The 22,500-nt window shown below is 45.1% G+C and overlaps 2 protein-coding genes across 5 annotated transcripts in view; both read right to left on the reverse strand.

The window, feature by feature from the left end:
- The window catches only part of stxbp6 (syntaxin binding protein 6 (amisyn)), a 112,865-nt gene extending 108,396 nt beyond the window's left edge, over positions 1 to 4,469 (reverse strand). The window contains exon 1 of the mRNA XM_062523563.1: positions 4,184 to 4,469. The gene's annotated coding sequence lies outside the window, so the exon portion shown is untranslated. The remainder of the gene's footprint in view (positions 1 to 4,183) is intronic.
- A 14,797-nt stretch (positions 4,470 to 19,266) lies between these two features.
- fermt2 (FERM domain containing kindlin 2) overlaps positions 19,267 to 22,500 on the reverse strand; it is a 57,432-nt gene continuing 54,198 nt past the window's right edge. For 2 of the 4 annotated variants that reach the window (XM_062523566.1, XM_062523564.1), the window contains 4 exons: positions 22,245 to 22,265; positions 21,189 to 21,313; positions 20,411 to 20,552; positions 19,267 to 19,489 (listed from right to left, as the gene is read on the reverse strand). In XM_062523566.1, the coding sequence (XP_062379550.1) occupies positions 19,316 to 19,489; positions 20,411 to 20,552; positions 21,189 to 21,313; positions 22,245 to 22,265 (462 nt within the window). In that variant the 3' untranslated portion in view covers positions 19,267 to 19,315. The remainder of the gene's footprint in view (positions 19,490 to 20,410; positions 20,553 to 21,188; positions 21,314 to 22,244; positions 22,266 to 22,500) is intronic. The other 2 variants (XM_062523567.1, XM_062523565.1) reach the window with 1 other exon arrangement.

The raw sequence follows: 22,500 nt of genomic DNA on the forward strand, positions 1-22,500 counted from the left end.
AATATCGCACCTGTTACACTTTCGTGGAGATGAAGAAATCTGGAATGCAGATGCTTTGCTCTACACACTTTTGTCCTCTGCCTTCGAGTGGTTATTGTGATCTTCAGTACGTTAAGATGGCGAACTTTGATTTTTGCCACCCTAAAGCTAACTTGCAGTGCACCTTGCCATAGGAAGTTGGCTTCAGTTAGCTCCCGGATCTCCTTATATGGGCAAAAATGGCAGCTTTGGGTCCTTTTTGTGGGCGAACGTCAGAGGTCTATGGTGATGAGATTACAGAATGTGGAGTTGGACAGTATTCTCATATACATTCACTTACTGTAATTATTATGAAGGTTGAGACAAGTTGGGCTTTTTAGGCGTTCGACCATTCTAAATGCAACCAGTAAATAATTGCATCTGAGAGCACTCCAAGTCTCTCTTTTCGTGGTTGTTTACTTACTTTTTTTTTTTTTTTTTTAATAGATTCACTGAAGTGTCATGGGGCCTAATTGTCTTACTGTGTTGCACTTAAAGAATACCACATAAATGAGAGGTAAAACTTTTTTTCAGTTATTCAGTAAACCAGGCATACTCTGGGGGATTTACACACTTATCTGGCAAAACTGGCTGGTGTCTGAGGTTCTGGGAGTTTAACACACACAGTACAGTACAGTACAGTACAGGACAGTTCCTTTAGAACAATTACTCCAGCTACAAAAACATGAACTGAGGAACAGATAAGGAATGGGCCCTGACTGAAAAGGGAAGTAACACGGTGTGCTTTTCTCAACAAAAAAAAAGTTCTCAAAAGAGTTCAATCTCGTGGACCGGTGGGCAGAAGTAGCTGAAGCGCTGAGGGGTTTTCTGAGGCGGAGGACAAAAGACCCCATCACTCCTGCCGGCTCGCTGGGTGACTCAGCAGCCAGTAGCAGCAGGTGAGAATTTACGCCATGGGCCCGTGAGCCCGCAATAAATCACAAGAGCTGAACGCGCCGCCAATGATTTCATTTTGTTTTACAGCCTGGCCCCCCAGGCGGTAAAAAGCTCACGGTGACAACAAGCAGCAACCAACGCCACAGCTACAGAGGCAGACACAGCCATTTGGGGAAGAGAACAACCTTTACCCCAACCAGTCTGCAAAGAAAACAGGAACATTGTCTAATACTGCAGAAAGTTTCTCCTCCAAATGCACTGAACTGGGATTCTAATACTTCTGATTATGATATGATTTGGTTATGGCAATTATGGCTATGGTTTGGTCTTTGTGGAGCAAAATTTCAACAACAGAAAAAAAAACACAAAAATCAAATTCAGTAATAAAAAAACCCCTCAAAATATCAAAAACCTTGCCGCTGATTTCTGCAGAATCTTTAGACAATCACGTCGTGCCATGATCTCATTCGCGCACTCTGTAGCCAATCTTGTAGAACAAAACAAGATGTCTTAATATCCTAAACTGCCTGTTTTTGTTCCTCTTGGGTGAAGAGAGTAACCACAAAGAACAGGAAACCATATGCTTGTCACTAGGGCCTCCTGTCTCCTTCTCTCAGCGCTGGACGAGTATGAGGATCACTTCTTCCCACAAAGCCAGCTCATATGACAGGAGATTTAAGCTTTCCTCTTTGTCCAGAGCCACACCATGTGCTGTTACTGCTACGCATGGCTTTAAGCAAATGAGGCGGAAGAGAGAGGCTCGCAGGTCTACGGCACTTCAGTGAACTGCTGCAAAAGCAGAAAGATGGCGTTAAGATTCCCCTCAGTGAGCCTGATCTTTGCAAGGAACGTGAAATAAAAGAAACCAAATCTACTCGAATTAACTGAAAATGTAGCCAAACACCGATGCTTGAGTACATTTAACAGGACACAATCTGCCTGAGAGCCTGCCTTTTCACTCAATAGTATTGCCTTGGTCTTGTCTATAAATCAATGCGAACAAGAGTTCAGCCTAACCCTATTAAAGCACTTGAAAGTGTTAGGGGGCTGTGTCACGAATTAGAATAGCAGTGGAACAACCAGGACAGCCTCTTCCGTTTCAAAACACACACCCAATTAAAACAATGGATATTTGATATGAGATTTGGGAGCCATTTGAGGCCTTTATACGAACCGCTGATCAGAATGAAAATAGAACCGGTACAGCAGGCTTGCACTACAGCTGCTCCTCAGTTACTCATACAGTGAGCTTCATAAAGGTGACTGACTGTATGTGACCTTGAAACTGGCCCAATAGCATCTCTGTCTACTACTGAATAAAGTAGGAGTGTGAGGTTGGTGTTATTGAAGTGCTGGAAAGGTCATCCTTAGAGGTAGGGTTATCTGACCAAAGCTAATAATGTGTGTGTGTGTGTGTGTGTGTGTGTGTGTGTGTGTGTGTGTGTGTGTGTGTGTGTGTGTGTGTGTGTGTGTGTGTGTGTGTGTCTGTGTGTGTGTGTGTGTGTGTGTGTGTGTGTGTGTCTGTGTGTGTGTGTCTGTGTCTGTGTGCATGTGTATTACTTGAGGGACAGACAGTGCATGTGTCATTACAAGGTACAAGGCAGGTGTGTGTAACTGGACGCATCTGGAACACAATAAACTTTTAAATAGCCTATAATACTCAAATAAATGCTATGATAAAATGTTACCTACAGTATGTAGCCATTTTCATGAGGTACGCAGACAGCAGAAGACCTGCCTATAAAGAAAAGCAGCCTAGTTACGGTTTACTCAGACAACTGTCAATCCTAGGATTGGCATTTCCAGAAGTGTGTAGGGCTGAAATTGTTCTCGATAGTTGTAAATGGTTCTTAAGCTTATGCAAGCACAGTGTTCCGTAGCACGGTCTCTAGGTTTTGTAATTAATCTGAGGACAAACCTAAATTCACCTGACCTCCCTCTTTCAACCCAATTCCCAGCACCACACCCTTTAACTGACACATGGAAATCTCCAAGCTGTTTTCACACAGTGAACTCCTCTCATCTGATCTGCAGCAGAGCGAAGTTAAATCGGTGCTATAATCATGATCTCAGAACTATCCCTGTTAGGAGCAAAGGCACCTGTGAAAAGCGGCTGGGTGGGTGGTCTGGTCTCACAGTGGGCTTTGGGGATATAGGCTATTCACATGAAAAATGTTCAATCGCATTTCCAAATCAGGTTCAGTTCACTTACATTCCTTTTGATTTGAGGGGGAAGGTGTGTGTGTGTGTGTGTGTGTGTGTGTGTGTGTGTGTGTGTGTGTGTGTGTGTGTTTTTATCATTATTTATTTATTTGTATTTTTTTGGGCGGGGGCGTGCATTGCAAGTTCAACAAGCCTTATACCGAATAGAGTGGCAAATTGGTTCATTATTGTATTTGACGCATGACAGGGCGCATCGAAAGGCTACAAGTGCACGAAAACAAACGCCAAGCTGCCAGATACAGAGCGCACCAAACACATTAGGCCCTACAGAAGATTCACTTAATTTCAGTGTGGCAGTTAAGGTGAGGACCTACACTTTCCAAGCCTGTGGAATAGACCAACTGTTTTGCAGCGTTTCTTGGTATGACGACACATGAAAGCGTCTAGTCAATTTCACCATAATAAGTTGCATAACATTACGCTACTCCGCGTCAACAAATAGAAAGCCAGGCTGTCATTACATAGGCTACAGAACAACATTGGAGTTGTCACACCAAATAGCGCAGGAAGGGTCGGGTCCCATAGTGGGAGGTGGGGGACAGACATTTTAGTAGGAGGGGAGCTTTCAGTTTCCACTCATCCAGAAAGGAAAATGATTAACCACTGCTTTACACACAATTGAAATTCGACAGAATAACCACTAAGCTTTGGAGCAGCCTAAACTTGGTTGTTATTTGCCTAGCGCTCAGTTTAGGCAACAGGCTACAGTAATACGAAAATTCATGTTAGCGTCCTACAACCTGCCATGACAAGCAACTATTTTAAAAAAGTGTCTTTCTTTGGTGAAACCTGTAGCTACATGTTTCAACTATACACTAGACCTACTAGAACAACCATGCGGTAATAATAGTCTAGCCTAGCCAATAACTTGAAATGCGCTTTTGCAATAGGAACAACCAACAAACCCCATGTGTTTTGTTAAACACTGTATGCAACGCAATTTTCAGATCACAAAACACAAAACAAAAATATATATTAATCTTTTTTGGTAACCCTATGTGTCTGCTACCTTAGAAACAAGACACACATTTAATCTCACACTTACCTTCCACTTTTGGGAGTCGGTTTACGCTTGAGTTCCACGTGCAGGTCGAGCCTTCAAACGTCAAATTTTCAACGCTGTCCCGCCAACTTCCAGCTACCAGAGTGATCCTGTTATCTACCGCAAATAAAGAGTCGCATTTCGCTTCAAAACCCCCTCTGGTTCCACGTTGTCCACTCAACAACTCTTGTCTCCTACGTTACTCGGATCTCGAAACCCAGCCCCTCTCTCTGTCAGCTACCGCGCCACAACTGCCGCCCGTCACGTCTCGGTCTCGTAGCGAACACAGTAGCAGGTTCGCACCAACTATCTGACTTCATGGAAGCAGCAGTCACGTGGACGAGTTAGCGTTACCTAGCTTACGTGTCATATTTGGACTATCCAGGCACAGATTGAGAATCATAAACAATTCCTCTGTCAGTCATACATGACTGAGGTAATTAAAGTAGCCTACGTGTTTTGATAAACAGTTGTGGAAATGGGCTGCGTCAGCTTGCGCGCACAGTTGTTTCACATCGCAAGACCATATATATATAGTGGGATGAACACGCGTGAGTCATGTGTGGGTATAAGAAAGTGTGTGCTGTGCTCTTTTGCAGATGTTCAGAACAGGGAGAGCCTGCATCAAAGAGACGTTTCAGATGTTTTGCGGGAAAGTTCCAGTCTCAGAGGCACGCAATCTTCATTTTCACCCGTGCTTGTGGTTCGAATTAACAGCTGCTGTATGTCGGCCAGGACTGAAGACTACAACAGCAGCAGCAACCGCGCCAGATCGCCGATCCAGAGGAATTCACTGTTGTTCGGTGTGCTCGAAAAAGCGCTGTTGAAGGCTACGCAGCCAGGGTCAGGACAGACAGCGACAATCTACATTCTTAGGTGAAGGCAAGAACCAAGGCTCCATTCTCTTTTCCCCTTTACTGACGAAAAGGGGTCTAGAGGCAGACATGGATTAAAGGCTTGACAGATCCCATGGTTCCGTTTCAAAGGGAGAGAACAATGCTGTAATTGTGTATGACACAAAGACAACAGTGTAGCTACAGTGTAACTAAAGGTTTGGGATAGTTTGAACTTTAATTTCAGCAAGAAGGCATGAGGGTGCCTCAGTAGCTCTTTCATCTGTAGGCCAGTTGTGGAGAAATACTTGATTATCTCCTGTAAGGTTATTGACCCCAACGCCACCTGCAGATGCCAAAACCTAAAGAATGTGTGTGTGTAAGAGAGAGAGAGAGAGGGAGGGGAGGGGAGGGGGGGTTAGCAACTGAGTTTGTTTTCCCCCTTGGCTTTCCATGTCTGGCTTTCTCTGATCCAGTTCTTGTAGCATAAGCAGCGAGTTAAGTCAGTGCCCCAACCCCCAACCCCCCTGAGCGAAGGAAAAAAAAAACATCCTCTTCTCTTTCCATGACTTCACCCTGGCCTGGATAGGCAGAATTTGTGGCCCGTAGTCCCACAGGAGTAGACTAATAAACTCCTACTCCTCAGACAGCTCATCTCAGCTGTTCCCATAGCTACCTCCTCTCCTAACACCCCGACACACTTAAAAATGCACTTAGCATCCACTTCCTTCCTTTTGCCTTCTTCTACCAGCATCTCCTCCGACTGCACTTTGACTTATAGGCCTCATGTAAACTTTTGCACTCTCATCCTCTCTGGTTCCTTGGTGTTTGTAAAATATGTAAGCTAAGCTGTCCTTTAGGCTGCGATAAATGGAATGCCATTCCTCATTTTATAAGTGGATCTGGATAAAAGTGTCAGCTAAATTAATAAGTGTTTGCAATATTCTCCACATGCACTTTTATACACTCACACATGCAGAATGTGCATCATTCATTTGTATGCTCACATACCAACACAGATAATCATAACAATGATAAACATAATTTATTCAAACACACTTTGGTTTATATAAACACACACACACACACACACGTGCAAAAAGTGTATCAGTACCTCATCCAGCACAGTACAGAAATTCAGTGCTCATCATACATCCATTCATACAGAATGTACGCTCACTCACACACACACACACACACACACACACACACACACACACACACACACACACACACACTAGCCTACACTCCTGCTGCAGAAAGCACTGATCCAAAACAGATTTACACATGTTTTTAACAGGCAAAAATGCTCCCTTTTTTGGACAAGAAAGAATTCAGTTTAAAAAGCCTAATGGGTACATTGTCATCCAGTATGTTTCGACCACGATCTGGTCTTCTTCAGGGCTGTACATTCAAACTGGTAAGTCATACAGGTCATATGATAGAAAAACACAATGATAGATAGCATGGTTACGACGCACAAGACAAATATCAGACAAGCATTAAAGATATAAAGTGGAGACAGACTCATATTTCTACATAAAAGGAAGAGACGAGTGAAGGATTTTCTATGAAAAGGAGGCGAGTAAAATCAGTATCCTTTTCATTGTCATTGTGTCTAAACATGTACGCACAGAATACCTCTGTTTGGTTCAGTTTCTGTAATCTATTGTCTATATGACGGTCACTCTGTCATCATTCTGCGTCAGGTGATGTAAAAGCCTGCATGGAGAGAACTGTGCTGACCTGGACGCCACACCCTGGGCCATGTAAGGCCGGCTTTTTAGAAAGAAAGCTAAAACCTACTGGCCCGACACAGGTAGAGGAAATAATACTCCCTAACAGCAATCAAAAACTGGATCGGAACCCTGTTGAAAAAGGGGTGTGCCCACTCTTCGGAGGCCAGCCAATCAAAACTCTGATCAAAAACGGGTGGTCCATCTACTGGAGGCAAGCCAATCAGAACCCTGCTCAAAAAGGGGTGGTGCAGGTCAGCCAATCAAAACTCTGCTTAAAAATGAATGGCTTCTCAGCTGGAGGCTGGCTGGAAAGGTATATGGAGGATGAAAAGTGTGATGGTGGTCTACTGGTTAGCTAGATGCTCCAGGGGGATGGTAACGGTAACTATCTCATTGTAAGTAATAGAGCTGTGTGTAATCTATGTGTGTAATCCACCACCTGATCTCTTCTGTGTGGCAGCCTGTTTCTGTATTTACTCTTAACTCTAACATTTGAGCATGCTGAGAATGAAGGATAAAATCTGCTCTGCTTCATTGCATCCCCACGTTCAATACGTCAACAGAAACTCAGTTAATGTTGATGTGGCCTCTGATGCATGTACATTTGAATAAGCAATCGATCCACTCTGGATATTAATCAGAGCTTACACAAGTGTACATACAGTACGGCGCCCTCTCTGTTACCCTGGGACAAAATATCTCTTCAAGAATTAAAAAAGAAAATGAAAGATAAACACATGTGCTACACCTGCATTTAATAGTTTTTAATGCATCCTGTTGCCAATAAAACAGTTTTTTTAATAGATTATGACATCCCATAAAATTGAGATTTGAGACCATTCCTCTTATACCAGAATCTCTGCAGATCATCCAGATTCCTGGATCCTCAGTTGTGCATGCTTCGCTGTGGCTCATCCCACTGGTTTCCAGGGGACTCTGTGTGTGTGTGTGTGTGTGTGTGTGTGTGTGTGTGTGATGGCCATGGAAGAAGCTTGATTTGTTGCTCATTAAATCAAACCATTCCATGTGTTGATCTGGACATGTTTTTTTTTTTTTTTTTTGGTTCACCTGCTGGATGATCAAATCATGGCCCACTCGTGGTGTCTTAGCCAAGACAGACAGAGTTTGATTTGATTTAACATGCCCAGGTTTTTGATGTCATGCACACTCACAAGATTCCCAAGGCCTTTGGACTCCCCCCACGCCATTGCAGACCCTTTACCACAACGCACAGGCAGACTGATTTGCTTGATTTCAGGATGAGACATTTTAAAATAAGTCAAACTCATCTTAAAGTCTGTAGGTAAATCTCTTTATACCGAAAATAATCCTAACTATTATTATCTTGTATAGATTAGATTTGATCAGATTTGATTAGATTTGATTAGATTAGCAGTTCTCACAGTGTGGGACGGTGCTCCCTGCCCAGAGAGTGCAAACCTCTGCCAAGGCTAAATGCACTACTTTGCAACATTAACAAAAGGCAAATTAAATTCATGAGTTAAAGTGGTCCGAAGATGTAATGGACTCTTCCTTGGACTATGCTACATTTTCTCATAAAGTCTCTTGAAAATCTGTTCAGTAGTTTATGCATCGCATCACAAAAAAATGATTGCACACAGACGAAGAAACTGCGCCTACAACTTAATCAAGTCTGGCTCGGGTCATTTCCCAATCGAATTCCATCTCTCTCTCCCACTTGCTTCCTGTTCCTGTTACTCTCACCACTATCCTATCAGATTAAAAGACCCCCCCCCCCCCCCCCCCCCCCCCGCCCCTGCAACAAAAAAACAAATAAATAAAATAAAATAAAGTATATTAACTAAACCTCATTACCTAAAGGCAAATAGGAAATAATGTGTTTGAGTTATCAAGTCTGTGCTCTATAGTGTTTCTTGATGTATTGTCACGTCAGTGTGTAAACAAGGCGTGTTTTTTAGTGTGATGTTTGTAGTATATTCTAAACACTTTATGAGATTGGGATTGATTCCCTGTCTCGTTGAACGCCCATTACTATGTTTTATGATCTTTATATTAATAGATAATTAGACTTTTCCCTTTGAGATAAGCAGAGACCGCAGTATATTATATTTTAATAATTAGATTTTATACCCCTTTGAACTACATAAAAGAAGTCTTGCAGCCAAGAGCGAAAAAGTGATTCACTAAATAAAAAGAACTCTTTTAATGGTTGAAAAACTACATAATTATTGCTCTGTTGAATTGCTCAAAGAAGCTCTGTAGGAATTACATTTGGGTTAAATGCCTCATTTATCATAAAAAATAATTAAACTCTTTCTAGTCAGTGATTAATAATTTACCTCGGGCTAGATTTAAAAACCAATAACTCATTAGACAAAGACACGGATTCAAGGGTGCAACGCAAGACATGCAGAGTAATAGTCGCTCACGAAAGGCCATCTATTCGTCCAGTCATTTTCACAATGACAAACCGGAATAGGTTTGACCTCTCATACAGTACACATCTCTGGCAGTCTTGGTGTAAACAAAGGCAAACACTTCCTTGTGTTCAGATAACCCTCTGCCCCGTCCACCTGCACAATGCTTGTACAGTATCTGCACGTCAATCTCCTCCTTTGTGTTGGCTCAAATAACACGCGATTCGTAGAAAAAGGAAAGATTTCCAGGGAGATAAAGGACAAATTGGCAGCGGTTCATTTTTTAATCCTTATCTGATTGGGTGAGTTTTCATAGATGTTTTGCATATGACACATATAAGAAGAGAATTTCTTTTGTCCTTAAAGTGTTCTCTCCCTGGTGTTTCTTGGTAGGGCGCTTCCTTGAATCAAATATTTGAGCCATTATAACATATCAGACAGCTCTCTATGAGTCTTTAAACATAATCCAAGTGATGGCGTTTCAAACACAGCAGCAAAAAATGACAACCCTTCTCACAAATGAAGATGATACAAAGCTTCTTGATTTATTTTGTGCACTCCCTGAATCTGTTTTCTCTGCCATCTTTAGATTACCTCTTTTCCCCTCCCTCTCTCTCTCTCTCTCTCTCTCTCTATCTCTCTCTCTCTCCAGTCTCCCTCTCCTGCATCTGTTGGTGGGCAGTGTGAGATCACGGAGCGCTAACCCCTGCGGGCGCTAACCTGCTCTGGCCTTATTGTTTCTCTGTCAGATAACCTTCAGAGGTTGCTAATTTAGCCAATCAATGGTGTGTCGCCGGGGGCATTAGGCAGAGCAGGGGATCTAATTCTGTTTTCAGAGGTCCAATTTGGCCTTTACGACTGCCAGAGAGTGGCAAGAGGGCCCGGGGTGCCTCATCGATGCGGACCAGGGTAGCAGCGCTCACAGGACGGAGGGAGAAACGCCATTACGACCTGCTGCTACAAAAAAAAGGGGGGGGGGAAGGGGAATCTCTTGTTCTTCTATTGATCGTAAAACTGTTCGAATGTCTCTTCTGGGGGGTGACGTATGATGAAATCATGTAATATGGTGCCATCTGTTCAGGGAGTCATTCCTGAAAGATTTATACCAGAACACAAGGGCCAGGCCGGCCTAGTCTTCCTCCCCAGGGAGTAGGATGGTCCCTAGTCCCTACTGTGTCACTTGCAATACTGACACAAACAGACATGTCTTCATGCATCTTCAAGAGACAGAAGGTTGCCGGTGCAATTACAGATCTAAGGGATCCTTCTGCGGAAGTAGCCAACAATAAAAAGAACATGAATTCTCGTTTCTAAGCGCACTATTCATTCGAGGAACATACAAAAAACCCATTCAGAAGAGTCTTTTGTTGACGGGAGTGATTCATGTGTTTGTAGGCCTTGGCTGCAGTCCTGTTCCCTGGGAACTCAGGCCTGTGGTCTTCTGTCTGATTTGCAGGAAACACACAGAGCCTCTGGGCAACATGAGTCAGTGGCCCTGTGTGCTTCCATACCGGCCCATAGAGATACAGAGGAGAGCAATACAAACAGCAGAAGGAGAGAGCGAGAAGTGAAATGAAAGGTGGAGAATGAGCCTCTAGAGTTGTAGGTGACCAGATGTCAGACGAGACAAAAACCGGGGACTTAATCCCAAAAATGTGGAAGAAACGGAGACATTTTCAGTTCAGACTATCAATCTAAGAAACAGCGGAAGGAGAGAATGTGTCTGGTGAGAGCTCATTGTAAACTTTGGAAACTTGGGAGATGTTTGCAGCGAGGAGAGCAATACAGACAGCTGCAGGAGAGAATGTGTCTGAGAGCTCATTGTAAACTTTGTAAACTTGGGAGACGTTTGCAGCTTGTTTGCAGCGAGGAGAGCAATACAGACAGAAGTAGGAGAGAATGAGAAGTAAAATAAAAGATTGAGAATGAGCCTCTCTAGAGCTAAAATGTGTCGGAGAGCTCATTGTAAACTTTGGGGACTTGGGAGACGCTTGCAGCTTGTTTGCAGCTTCACACTTTGACAAAAGCAAGATGTGATCGTAACCACTGTCCATCCCTCGCCGTCGCTCGAGGGCCAGAAAGACGTCTTTTAAGAGCGTCTGGAGCCTCCGCGGCGCGACGCTGACCGCTGCTGGCAGCCGTGACAGGCGTAGCTCATCCCCCCCCGTCCAACGGCGCACATGTCATGACCTCATCAACGCCGGACGCTCTCCGCACCTGGTTTCCATCGAGGGGGCTGTGCCTCCGTCGCTATCAGGCCGTTTGTCAAGGTCGAGCGGGAGACAGGCGGGGTCGAAGGTCAAAGTGTCAGTCCGGGATGAGGTTTGCTAATCAGACGTGCGGGGGAAAGAGAGAGGGGGACGAGGCGATGAGTTGTGAGCTGTTGCTCTCGGTGACGTCTCCGACCGACGACAGCGGTGAGTGTGTGTGTGTGTGTGTGTGTGTGTGTGTGTGTGTGTGTGTGTGTGTGTGTGTGAGAGAGAGAGAGTACTGGACGAGGTCTGCTTGATGTCTGTAACCCCTTCAAAACACTACATAAATGACTACTCCAAGCACAAGACCCCTTTAAAAAGAAGCCCCACTTGCCCCTCTCTCCAGAGCCTTAATTAGACTGAAGAATGCGCTGTTTATTCCGTTGCCCCATTGTGGCAGTTTATTTAATGCACCATTTCCCTCAGAATTCAAATCATAGCCTGCAATTCAAATTTTCCAAAAGACCGTTTAAAAAAACAAAAACAAAAAAAAAGAGTTTTCCACAAATTGCCTGCTTAAAGGCTGTTGGCTTCAGACTACATTCTGCAGGGACTGTCTGTGGGCTGCGCGCGCACACACACACACACACACACACACACACACACACACACACACACACACACACACACACACACACACACACACACACACACACATACACACACACTCACACACACACACACACACACTGAAAAGACATTACTGTGCTCTAAAGCAAGCAGTGAGTGAGACAGTGTGCTGTCCCTGCCATTGGAACAGTAAATAAGTATCCTGTACACAACTAACTGCAGAAAGCCACAGGCCAGAAGGAGACCATGAGTGGGATTAAAAATAGACACTGGAGTGTAGTCTCAGATCAGAGGCAACAGAGTCAGCCTTGTGCACCACTCCTCAGATAGCACTTCATATCATTACACAGGTCAAAATCGAGTCTTCCTCCTCAGCTCTCCAAAGGGCTTAACATGCTCATTTCTTTTCCGCAGCCAGCTATGTACTTTCTAAACCCCGGCTCCTGCACTCACTATTATCCTCATGTCACATTTGAACAGCTCCAAATCTGAAGTCAGGAGCAGCACTCATGGTAAGAGTCGATGGTCTAAAGCTGGGGTGTCAGACTCATATTAGGCAGTGGGCCGGATTTGTTGGAGTGAGACCTCGTTGGGACCCTGTCACTGTCATGGTCCTTATCATTTTTCTGCATGGGTATCAGAGTGTTGTTTGATGATGATATACTCATTTACTATACCCACTCATGAGCAAACAAGTACAAATCATGTGCTGCTGTCACACTCTTAAAGCAAGTGTGTTGAAAACAACTCAACTTGTGGTCCAAATGGGGACAACACAGTTTGTGTTTTTTTCAAACACATTGCCTTTGTTATTTGTTACACAATATGTGTTGAAAATACATTTTTAACACATCTCTGTGTCCAGATAGGGACACAATAGTTTGAGTTGTTTCTAACACATTCGTTTTTAAGGGTGCACAAAGGCTACTGCTTTCTCTCTTGAAACACTTTACTTCCTTGTCAGTTTTTTCAGGCACTTCCTTCCTGAGGATGGTTTGTGGTGTGTGTGTTTAATCAATTTATCATATGATAAATAAATTGCTTATTATTACACATTGTTGAAGACAACTGGATGTGAATAATCTTTTCTCCTCCTAATTTTCCACTTCCTTCCCAAAACATCTGGAGGCCGTATGAAACCTGCTGCCGGCCTGATCGGGCCCCCGGGCATTGTGTTTGACACCCCCGGTCTAAGAGAGTGCGTTATTATTTTGGTGGGGACTTACAGTAGTTTCTACTGAAGATCAAAGTTTTAGTCAGTAATATGTGTATGACCTGGAGTGAATAAGTAGGCCTATATAAGTAGGCCTACTAGCCTGGGTGTTCCCATCCTGCCTTGCGTGGTGATTTCTTTCACAGTGCTAAGGCAGTCTGGAAACTAACACCCACATTTTCGCCTGATGTTGGTGGCCAATCACAGAACAGGGGAGAAAGCAAGACCATGATGAGCTATGCACAGACGCATTTGATAGACATCCGTGGCGCCCAATGAACGGATCTGGGCATTTTTTCAAATACGAGCAAATGAACGTCTGGTTGCCAGACCACGTCTCATTCGAGAAGTGGTAGGCGCTAGCCAGGCTATAGGCCTACTGAAAATATGGAGGCTTTTAACCCCCCAACTGTCAGTCAGAGGTGTCAGAGCATAATGTTGACAGAGAGAAAAGAAACATTATGTATTTGCTGACTCCTGAATGGAGTAGGCTATTGAACTCTGCATCACCCGGAGACTGCTGTGTTGCCCTTTTTACATGTTATGCTACCCTAATAATGACCCCCCCTGTCAGCTACTACTCTGGAAATATAAAATAAACTAAAGATTGGCCCCGATAGTAACTGACAGCAACAGATATGGCCCTGATCTACTGGTGCAGTTTCCTGTCAGGTCATGATAAATCTATCCTTCTCAAAGAACATTTCTGAGAAAAAGCCATCCTCCCCTGATCCACACCCTAAAGTTATAGGGTACAGACCTAACCCCTGTGTCATAGCCTAGTTTATGTATCACGGACTCTTCCACACTTTCTGGGTCTTGTAGGCTACAGTACACACGGGTTGGGTTGAGAAGAATCGGGAGCGGAGAGTCACACACCCACGGACACACCTCTCCACTTGGCCCGTGGTGACCCACTTTACATCACGCTAGGAGAAACCGCAGGGCTTTACAAGCGATGGTGGGTGCCGGGATGGAGAGACGCTTAGGCCGGTGGGAGTGTAGCAAGCCCACAGCCCTTCTGAGAAAGATCCACCCGGTGGAGTAGGAGGGAATCACAGGGGACGGATGAAGCCTGATGATTTGTTTTTTTTCAGAACGCTTAGTTCTAATGGGGTGCATCTCATTTGTCTTTTATAGATCCTCCCTTCTTTCCTTGGTCCTCGTCCTCACTGATCTAGACAAAGAATGATGTGGCGTCAACAATGGGATTGTCTATCCAGTGTTAGTTATAGATCAGTGGGAACAAGCCTGGAGGACCGAGGATCGAGGATCGAGGATCGAGGAGGGATGTTAGGTCTCATGTAAAGTTTATACGTCCTCCCTCGCTCCTCGGGCCTCGATCCTCACTGATCTACATAAAGGAAGATAGACGAAGGGATAGACTACCGTTGTTGCCGCTCCATCATTCTTTATGTAGATCAGTGAGGATCGAGGCCCGAGGAGCGAGGGAGGACGTATAAACTTTACATGAGAGGCACCTATGGAATCACGATGCTTATGTTCTGGTGCGGGACTGCACTTTAGAGTCACGTGGTTGGTGAAGCAAAGCGTCATTAACCGTCCTTGAGGGCAGCGGCATCTGAAAAGGTGTTTGGTATCACGATCGCCCCTCCCAAATGCAGTGGGGCAGCCGTGGCCTACTGGTTAGGGCTTTGGGCTTGTAACCTGAGGGTTGCCGGTTCGATCCCCGACTAGTCCATGGCTGAAGTGCCCTTGAGCAAGGCACCTAACCCCTCACTGCTCCCCGAGCGCTGGTTGGCCAGGCAGCTCACTGATTCACCTCACTGTGTGCTGTGTGTTCTAATTCGGTTACATTGGGTTAAATGCAGAGAACTGAATTTCCCTCATGGGATCAAAAAAGTATATATTCCATTCCAAACCCACAGCAGGCTTAGATCTATCTAAAGTTGGCCCTGGCCTTCCTGGCTGGCTCCCTTCAATCTGTCAACTTGCATCTCATCTCTCGGCGTGTTGCCGCTGCGCCGCTGGACGGCAGGCGGGCACGGAACTTTTCCATCGCACAGGACACATCCACCTCCATCTGTGCGCCAGCGAGTGCCCGCTCCACAGGTGACTGACAGCCCGTTACCGCCGGGCGGCACGCACGGCACCATGGCAGAGCCGGTGACGCAGGCCAGGCGCCGCTGAGCTCCCCTATCGTCAATCTACCATTTCCGGCGCTCGACGAGACAACTTTACTCTCTGCGGCTTTCTGTAAAACTTCCATTAATGTCAAAATAACATCTGCAGGGAAGAGGAACAGCCAAAACGATCCCACACTGCCCTCTACAGCTCAGCCCAGGCGATACACCAGCTTCTCTCATTTGAAACCTTACAAGAGGAGGCCTGAAAACCACTAAGGGTGCCTCTCATGTAAAGTTTATACGTCCTCCCTCGCTCCTCGGGCCTCGATCCTCACTGATCTACATAAAGAAAGATAGACGAAGGGATAGACTATCGCTGTTGCCGCCCCATCATTCTTTATGTAGATCAGTGAGGAATCGGATCGAGGCCCGAGGAGCGAGGGAGGACGTATAAACTTTACATGAGAGGCACCTTAAAGATGTTTCATGCTACGGTGTGCCATAACCACTAGAGGTGTAAAAGTCCTGCCAGCCACATTATGGTTTCACTTAACTTCACTTAATCATCTGATTCTAATTAGCACAATTATTAAGCCAGGTAGATCAGCTTATCAGTGAAATTACCTGTGTTAAGCACACAGGTACAGTGGAACTAATACACGAGTTTTACTTTCTGAAGCTGTACTTTACATCTCTGGACTTGACAAAATCTAAATGTGAATGTAACCTCCAAAGTATGGCTCGATGGTGTTTTGAGCCCCCAACGTCATCTTCCAGGCAGCGCTGCCACTGTTGACTTTGATCCTACCCCTACCCCTAACCTTAACCTATGCCTAACCCTAGCGCCTTCCAGGCAGCGCTGCCTTGAAGACAACGTTGGGGGCTCAAAACACCAAGAAACCAAAGGCTGTAAACAGTATTCAATCATTGGTTTTGCATTTAAACAACACTGACAATATAAAACTTCTGACACTTCTTCACAGTAGTCATGAAGTAGACACACTGAACCCATTTAAAAGTTGCTGAAAGAAGTGATCGACAACGAAGAAAAGAATGGCACTGCTTTAAGGTTTAAATAAAAATTATTTTTTATTATTTTTTAAAATAAATGCATTTTTACAGACCAAAATCAGCAGGGCATGCTTGCGCCGCCGTTTGGTGTACATCAGAGGCAGAACAAAAAAAATGATGTGATGTGATACAGGAGGGAAACACATGGCCTAAGATATAGCTCTTCTCAAATTAATTTGCAGTGGCACTTTTGTCTCAAACCCCGGGGTCCTCAGATCCTCTGGGCTGGGTTTCCCAGATTCGTTAAGAAGCTCTTAAGTGCTAAGAACTTCTTAGGAGCGCTCTAACAACGTTCTAAGAACGCTCCTAATAAGTTCTTAGCACTTTAGAGCTTCTTAACGAATCTGGGAAACCCAGGCCAGATCTCTCAGACTGATAGGCATATTATTACAATACCTTTCTATTGAGTTTTTTTTTTTTTGAAAAAGAAACAGATATCAAAATATAGGAACCCGAACTGAAACTGAAATTCTTGAAAATGTGCTCTAAAAAAAAAGAAAAAGAAAAACATTAGCACAAGAAGGCAGGCAGAGATTGCGTCACGCATTAAAACAGCAACAGCAGCAGAAACAAATAAGGTTCGTAAGGAGAGGTGGACAACTCATCCGTCATCCGTTAACACAAGGCCAAGAGAGAAAAAAAATATATCAATAGGCAGCTAGCAGATATACTTCATTGTTTTTAGGTGAAAAAGCATTAAAACCACAGAACCTGAAAAGCTCCTTCTTCATTTCACATAAATCAAAATCACGGTGACAAGTCAATGATGCGGTGTCTCCTGGAGCTTGAGACAGGCTTGTTTCTTCATATATATCTATATATAGTTCTATCTTTTTAATAAACTCAGTAAGACGTTTACATTGGCAGGCGCACAAGTTTAAACCACACAATGCTGATAGATGGCTTTTTTTTCCTTCTCTTCTGGAACAAACAAAACATACGTCCAAAAATCAGAGAAAAAAAAGCAGCAACACAAGAACTGTACAATTCTATAAAACCTGTGTGTTTTTTTTTTTTTACATTAGTTACAAAAAACTAATACTTCATTTAGCGTTTCCTTCATACTGAGAGAAAATGGACATCGTATTTTCATTTTTTAAAAAATGTCTGACCTATTGCTGGTGCATAACAATAAAACGGCTGCTGAGTGAGTAATACTATATGGTGTGCTATTGGGAGTGGCAAGTAAAAGTAACAGGTTTGCATTGGGGCGCTAAACATGGGGAAAAAAAACCCGTAGGACACTTCTTTGCATGCCTGGTGCCACAACCACCTACACGTGTACACGTAAGTATACAGTAGTGGTGGTTTTTGGACACGAATTTGCCAGGTTTTGCAAGGTCCACGTCTACATAGGTACTGTAAGCAGTGAACTTTAACCTCAGCCAGCAGCCTAAGGTTAGAAGACTTAAAGAACATGCTTATGATGGACTTACAGACAGCATGGGGACACCGGAGTCTCTGTCCTGTTTCTACATCACTACCACAACAAGTGACCCCATCTTCAACCTGGAGCCACCTTGTGGTGTTGAACATGCATACAAAAACATCACAACAGGTGCATCACTGTTGAATGCCAAGACGGGATATCTATCTATCTATATATATACTGAATATATATATATAAAAACACTACTTCAACTTCCGAAGCAACAGCTTATTTTGCGAAGGGACCTTCATTGCACCCGTCCAAGTGCTTTATGCATAACTTCATGAGGTTGAGAGATTTAAAAGGAAAATGGAGAGAAGAGAGATAGAGAAAGCTACGAAGCAAATCCGTCCATTTTAAAACAGGTCTCAAAACACAGCCTGAATCACTGAAGCAGGCCGCAAGGCAACCACTGCACCATGGGAGCAACGACACCACACACACACACACACACACGCACACGCACACGCACACGCACACGCACACGCGCACGCACACACACATCAAATGGACTCACACATGCTTGTACACTTACATACAAACACACTAGAGCATTACGTGTACACACATTCACTCACACACCCTTTCTCACACATGCTTGCACACTTACACTAACACACGCTCACACACTCACACACACACACACACACTCACACAAACCTCTTTTTAAAGGCAGGCAGCGCAATCTGTAGTGTATCTGTATGGGACAGGTTACCATGAGGAAACACATCGAACAGGGACGGTGTGTGAATCACAGTGAAGCGGCACGGTCATCACACACACACAACTCCACCGACACACCAACGAGCACCAAGGATAACAAAGATGGCACACACACCCACACCCAGCCATCCACACACACACAGTCTACATCGGCTTGAAGGAACGCGGCCCCAGTTGGGTCAAGAATAAATAGCATGCGTTCCAATATTCTCTGGCAAACATCATAAGGTCAAGGTGACCGACCACATCAATGCTCCAAAACCCAGGATCCAGGACCCAGGATCCAGGACAGTTCAGTTCCACTTAACGAAATCTGAAGAACTTCTGCCGTACTCAACTTCAGTTTGCATAAAAAAAGAAGCTTTCCTACATAAGGAGGTGTGGAGCGGAAAGGCCTGTAGAGCCTAACAGGGAAGTTACACTGAAGCGTTGTGTGCAGCTTCCCAATAAGGCAAAGCAATGGACTCAAGGTCTTCAGAGAGCTGCTGCTCTCTCCGCGTGAAGCTCAACTCTGGTCGTCCCATACACAGGAGACATGTATTGTACGTAGCTCTCTCGGATTACTTGTCAAAAGTCTGGACTGCCTCTTTTTAAGTTAATATTAGTGTTATGATTGCGGTCAAGAGCAATTAATGACTGCTAAATGTCAGCTTTTATGTCAGCTTTTTAAAGAAGATCACCATGCGCCATGTGCACTAGACATGGCAAATAATAATAACAAAAAAAATAAACCTAAACAAAAACAACAACAAAACAAAAACAAAGAACCCCCCCCCCCCCCCCCCTATCCCCCTTCCTGTGGGCAGGTTTGGAGCATGCTCAGATCCAGCCACTGGTCAGCTTGAAGAACATCTCCTCGTCCAGAGACTCGTTCTGGTCCTTAGCGCGCGTGGACAGGAAGATGTAGCCGCCGATGAACTCGTGCACCACCTTGCAGTCCACCTCCGTACAGATGAACGCCAGGCTGGGCTCGTCCGCAAACTCCACCGTCACCTGGGTGGGAAAAAAAAACGGGATGAAAATGTTAGCGCCATCACACTGCGCTACACAGAAGAACGAGAGCCTATAAGCACGTCCGTCAATTCCTCCGTCTCCTGGGAAAACTGAATGAGAACAGAAGACGGCGTTCCCACTCAAAGTCATGTCTGGAATAGATTTAATTAAAAATTCCAGGATATTCCAGAGAAGTCTGTGACCTGTGGGAACGCTACAGAGGAGAAGCTCCAGTGAGAACAATCACACTGCGCTACACAGACGCCTGGCAGGTGGAGAAAAAAAACGATGCGCTCACACTCTGGTTCCCATTCAAACGGTGATGCTATGGGGAGGGAACCCGAGAGGACGGTTCCGGTCAACTTGACCTTCATTAAGCGTTTAACGGGCGATGAAGCAAGGGCTCCCACAGAGGAGACGACACTCAGAGGACTCGTATACGTGGAAGAGATCAGGAGAAAAAAAGACTCAACTACAGTACAACTCCCCCGGTCACCCCACCCACATACACACACACATGGAATACCATTGGCATTAAAAACATAGAGATTCAACTACAACTCATATGCGATGCATGTATGCGATAAAGTCCAAATAAAATATTATTGTTATTATTATTATTATTATTATTATTATTATCCTTAATATTATTCTACAGGGGACTAAATCTGACTGCAGATGCAGTGTGTGTTGTGGAGGAAGGAGGCCAGTTCTCTAAATTGCAGCTCAACCAGTGTGACCAGTGACCGTGTGTGTGTCGTGACCAGTGACCAGTGTGTGTGTGTTGTGACCAGTGACAAGTGTGTGTGTGCCGTGATCAGTGACCAGTGTGTGTGCCGTGACCAGTGTGACCAATGTGTGTGCTGTGATCAGTGTGTGCCATGATCAGTGTGACCAGTGACCGGTGTGTGTGTGGCGTACCATCTTGATCTCCCAGTTGACGTTCCACTGCTTCATGTTGCTGAACCTCCAGGTCTTGATGGCGTCTCCGTTGCTGGCGTCCATGCGGATCAGGCGGTTGTACGTGATCCCGATCAGCTCCTCCCTCTTCCCTCCCTGGAACCTGGAGCAGAGAGGAATTCCAGAGTCAGCCGCAGCCACGCAGACAGGAGCGGAGCGGATAACCACCGCGCTCCTGGGAAAAGTCTCGGGGACGTAATCGCACATCAAGATTAAGACTTTGGGAATGGAAGAATGGAGGAAAAACATCAGATTTCCAAGAAGACAGAAAGCTTTCGGGGATTCAGTTTGGATCGGAGAGGGAACATTTCCTGGGGAGAAGCACTCTCTCCTAATACACTTCTCAAACACGTGTTGCAAACCCACAAAAGCACCAGAGAGACACTCGGGAAAGAAGTGTACTTGGAAGAGGAGAGAAAAAGAAAATGAGAGAAAGAGAAAGAGAAAGAAAGAGAGAAAGAATGAAAGAAAAAAAGAAAGGCAGACAGATAGAGAGAAAGAGAGAAAGAGAGAGAGAGCAAGCAAGAGAAAGAGAGAGGGCTCAAAACCCATTTATCGGATCATCCCTCAAACCATGGACTCAAGACATACCTGACACAAAGCCAACACCATGCGAGCATACATAAATACATTAGAGACAGAGAGAGAAAGAAAGACAGAGAGAGAGAGCGAAAGAGAGAGAGAGAGAGATGGAGACGGAGAGAGCGAGAGCAGAAGAGTCTCCTGAGATGGGACGTACTTGGCCAGGAAGTGGGTGATTCCGAACTCCGGCAGGGACTGCCACGCCTGGATGAAGCGCATCTTGGCCTCGATCAGGCTCATCTGGGCCACGTTCTGGTGGGCCTCCAGGATCCGGGCCGAGATCTGGCGGAGACGCGGGCCAGAGCAGGGAGAACATCAGCCATCAACTCATCGTCACACTCACCATCATCATCATCACCATCACCACACACACACACACACACAATCCCCAAAATCATCATCATCATCACCATCATCACACACCACACACACACAATCCCCCAAATCATCATCATCATCATCTCACACCACAGCCGTCATCACTCCTACTGAAAACTAAACAAACACACACACTTCGCAAACATATCACACATATGATGACACACACATACACACGCAAATCTTTCTTCTGAACATGCACACAAAAAAAACATTCACATCATGTGACTGGCACTTGCCGTTGAGCGCGTGTGCACACACATGCACTCACACACACACACACACACACACACACACACACTCACACACTGAGCCCATGCTCTTTGTGCCTTCTTAGCTAAGCTCCTGGCACCAAAATGGCGCCCACAGTTCACTGGACCCCAGCTAGCACCGACAGCCAGGCAGCAGGCCTAACCTCTACCCCCATGAACCTTGACCCTTGACCCTTTGACCTCAGGTCTGGAGGATGGGGAGAACCGAGGGGTCCGCATCTCTCCGACCATACCAGCAACTCACCATCACGGACTTACCAGTCACTACACACCTCCACACACTCTTTTATAATGAGAAAGAACAGGCTTCTGGACACCACCACCACCACCATCACCAAGAGTACACACACCAAGCTAGTGTCTGGTAGCAGCACTATGGCTGAGTGTTAGTAGACTTAAGACTATTTGGGATTTCTGGGTCTACTGCTAAACCATGGAGTTAGTGTTTATTATCCAAAGCTGTTGTTCTAGTGTTAGCGAGCGCTAGCTAGCTAGCTGGCTGGCTAAAAGAAGGGGATTAGTGACACTACATGGCAACCCAGAGGCACACAGGTTTGACTTACCATGTCCCTCACATAACCTGGCTGGGGAGGGAGGGGAGGAGGTGGGAGCGAGGGAGGGAGAATGGGGGGAGGGAGAAAGAGAGAAGGGGGGAGCAAGCGGAGAAGAAGAAAAAAGAAGCAGGTGAGAACAAGCGGACAAAAAAAACATGGCTGGAACATAGCAAGCAATCGAGCAGGTAAAACAAAACAGGAGCAAGCGCACATGTACAAACATATACACACATACACACACACATCAATACACACACACATACAC

Source organism: Sardina pilchardus, chromosome 20 (assembly GCF_963854185.1).
Source record: "Sardina pilchardus chromosome 20, fSarPil1.1, whole genome shotgun sequence".
Lineage (NCBI taxonomy): Eukaryota > Metazoa > Chordata > Actinopteri > Clupeiformes > Clupeidae > Sardina > Sardina pilchardus.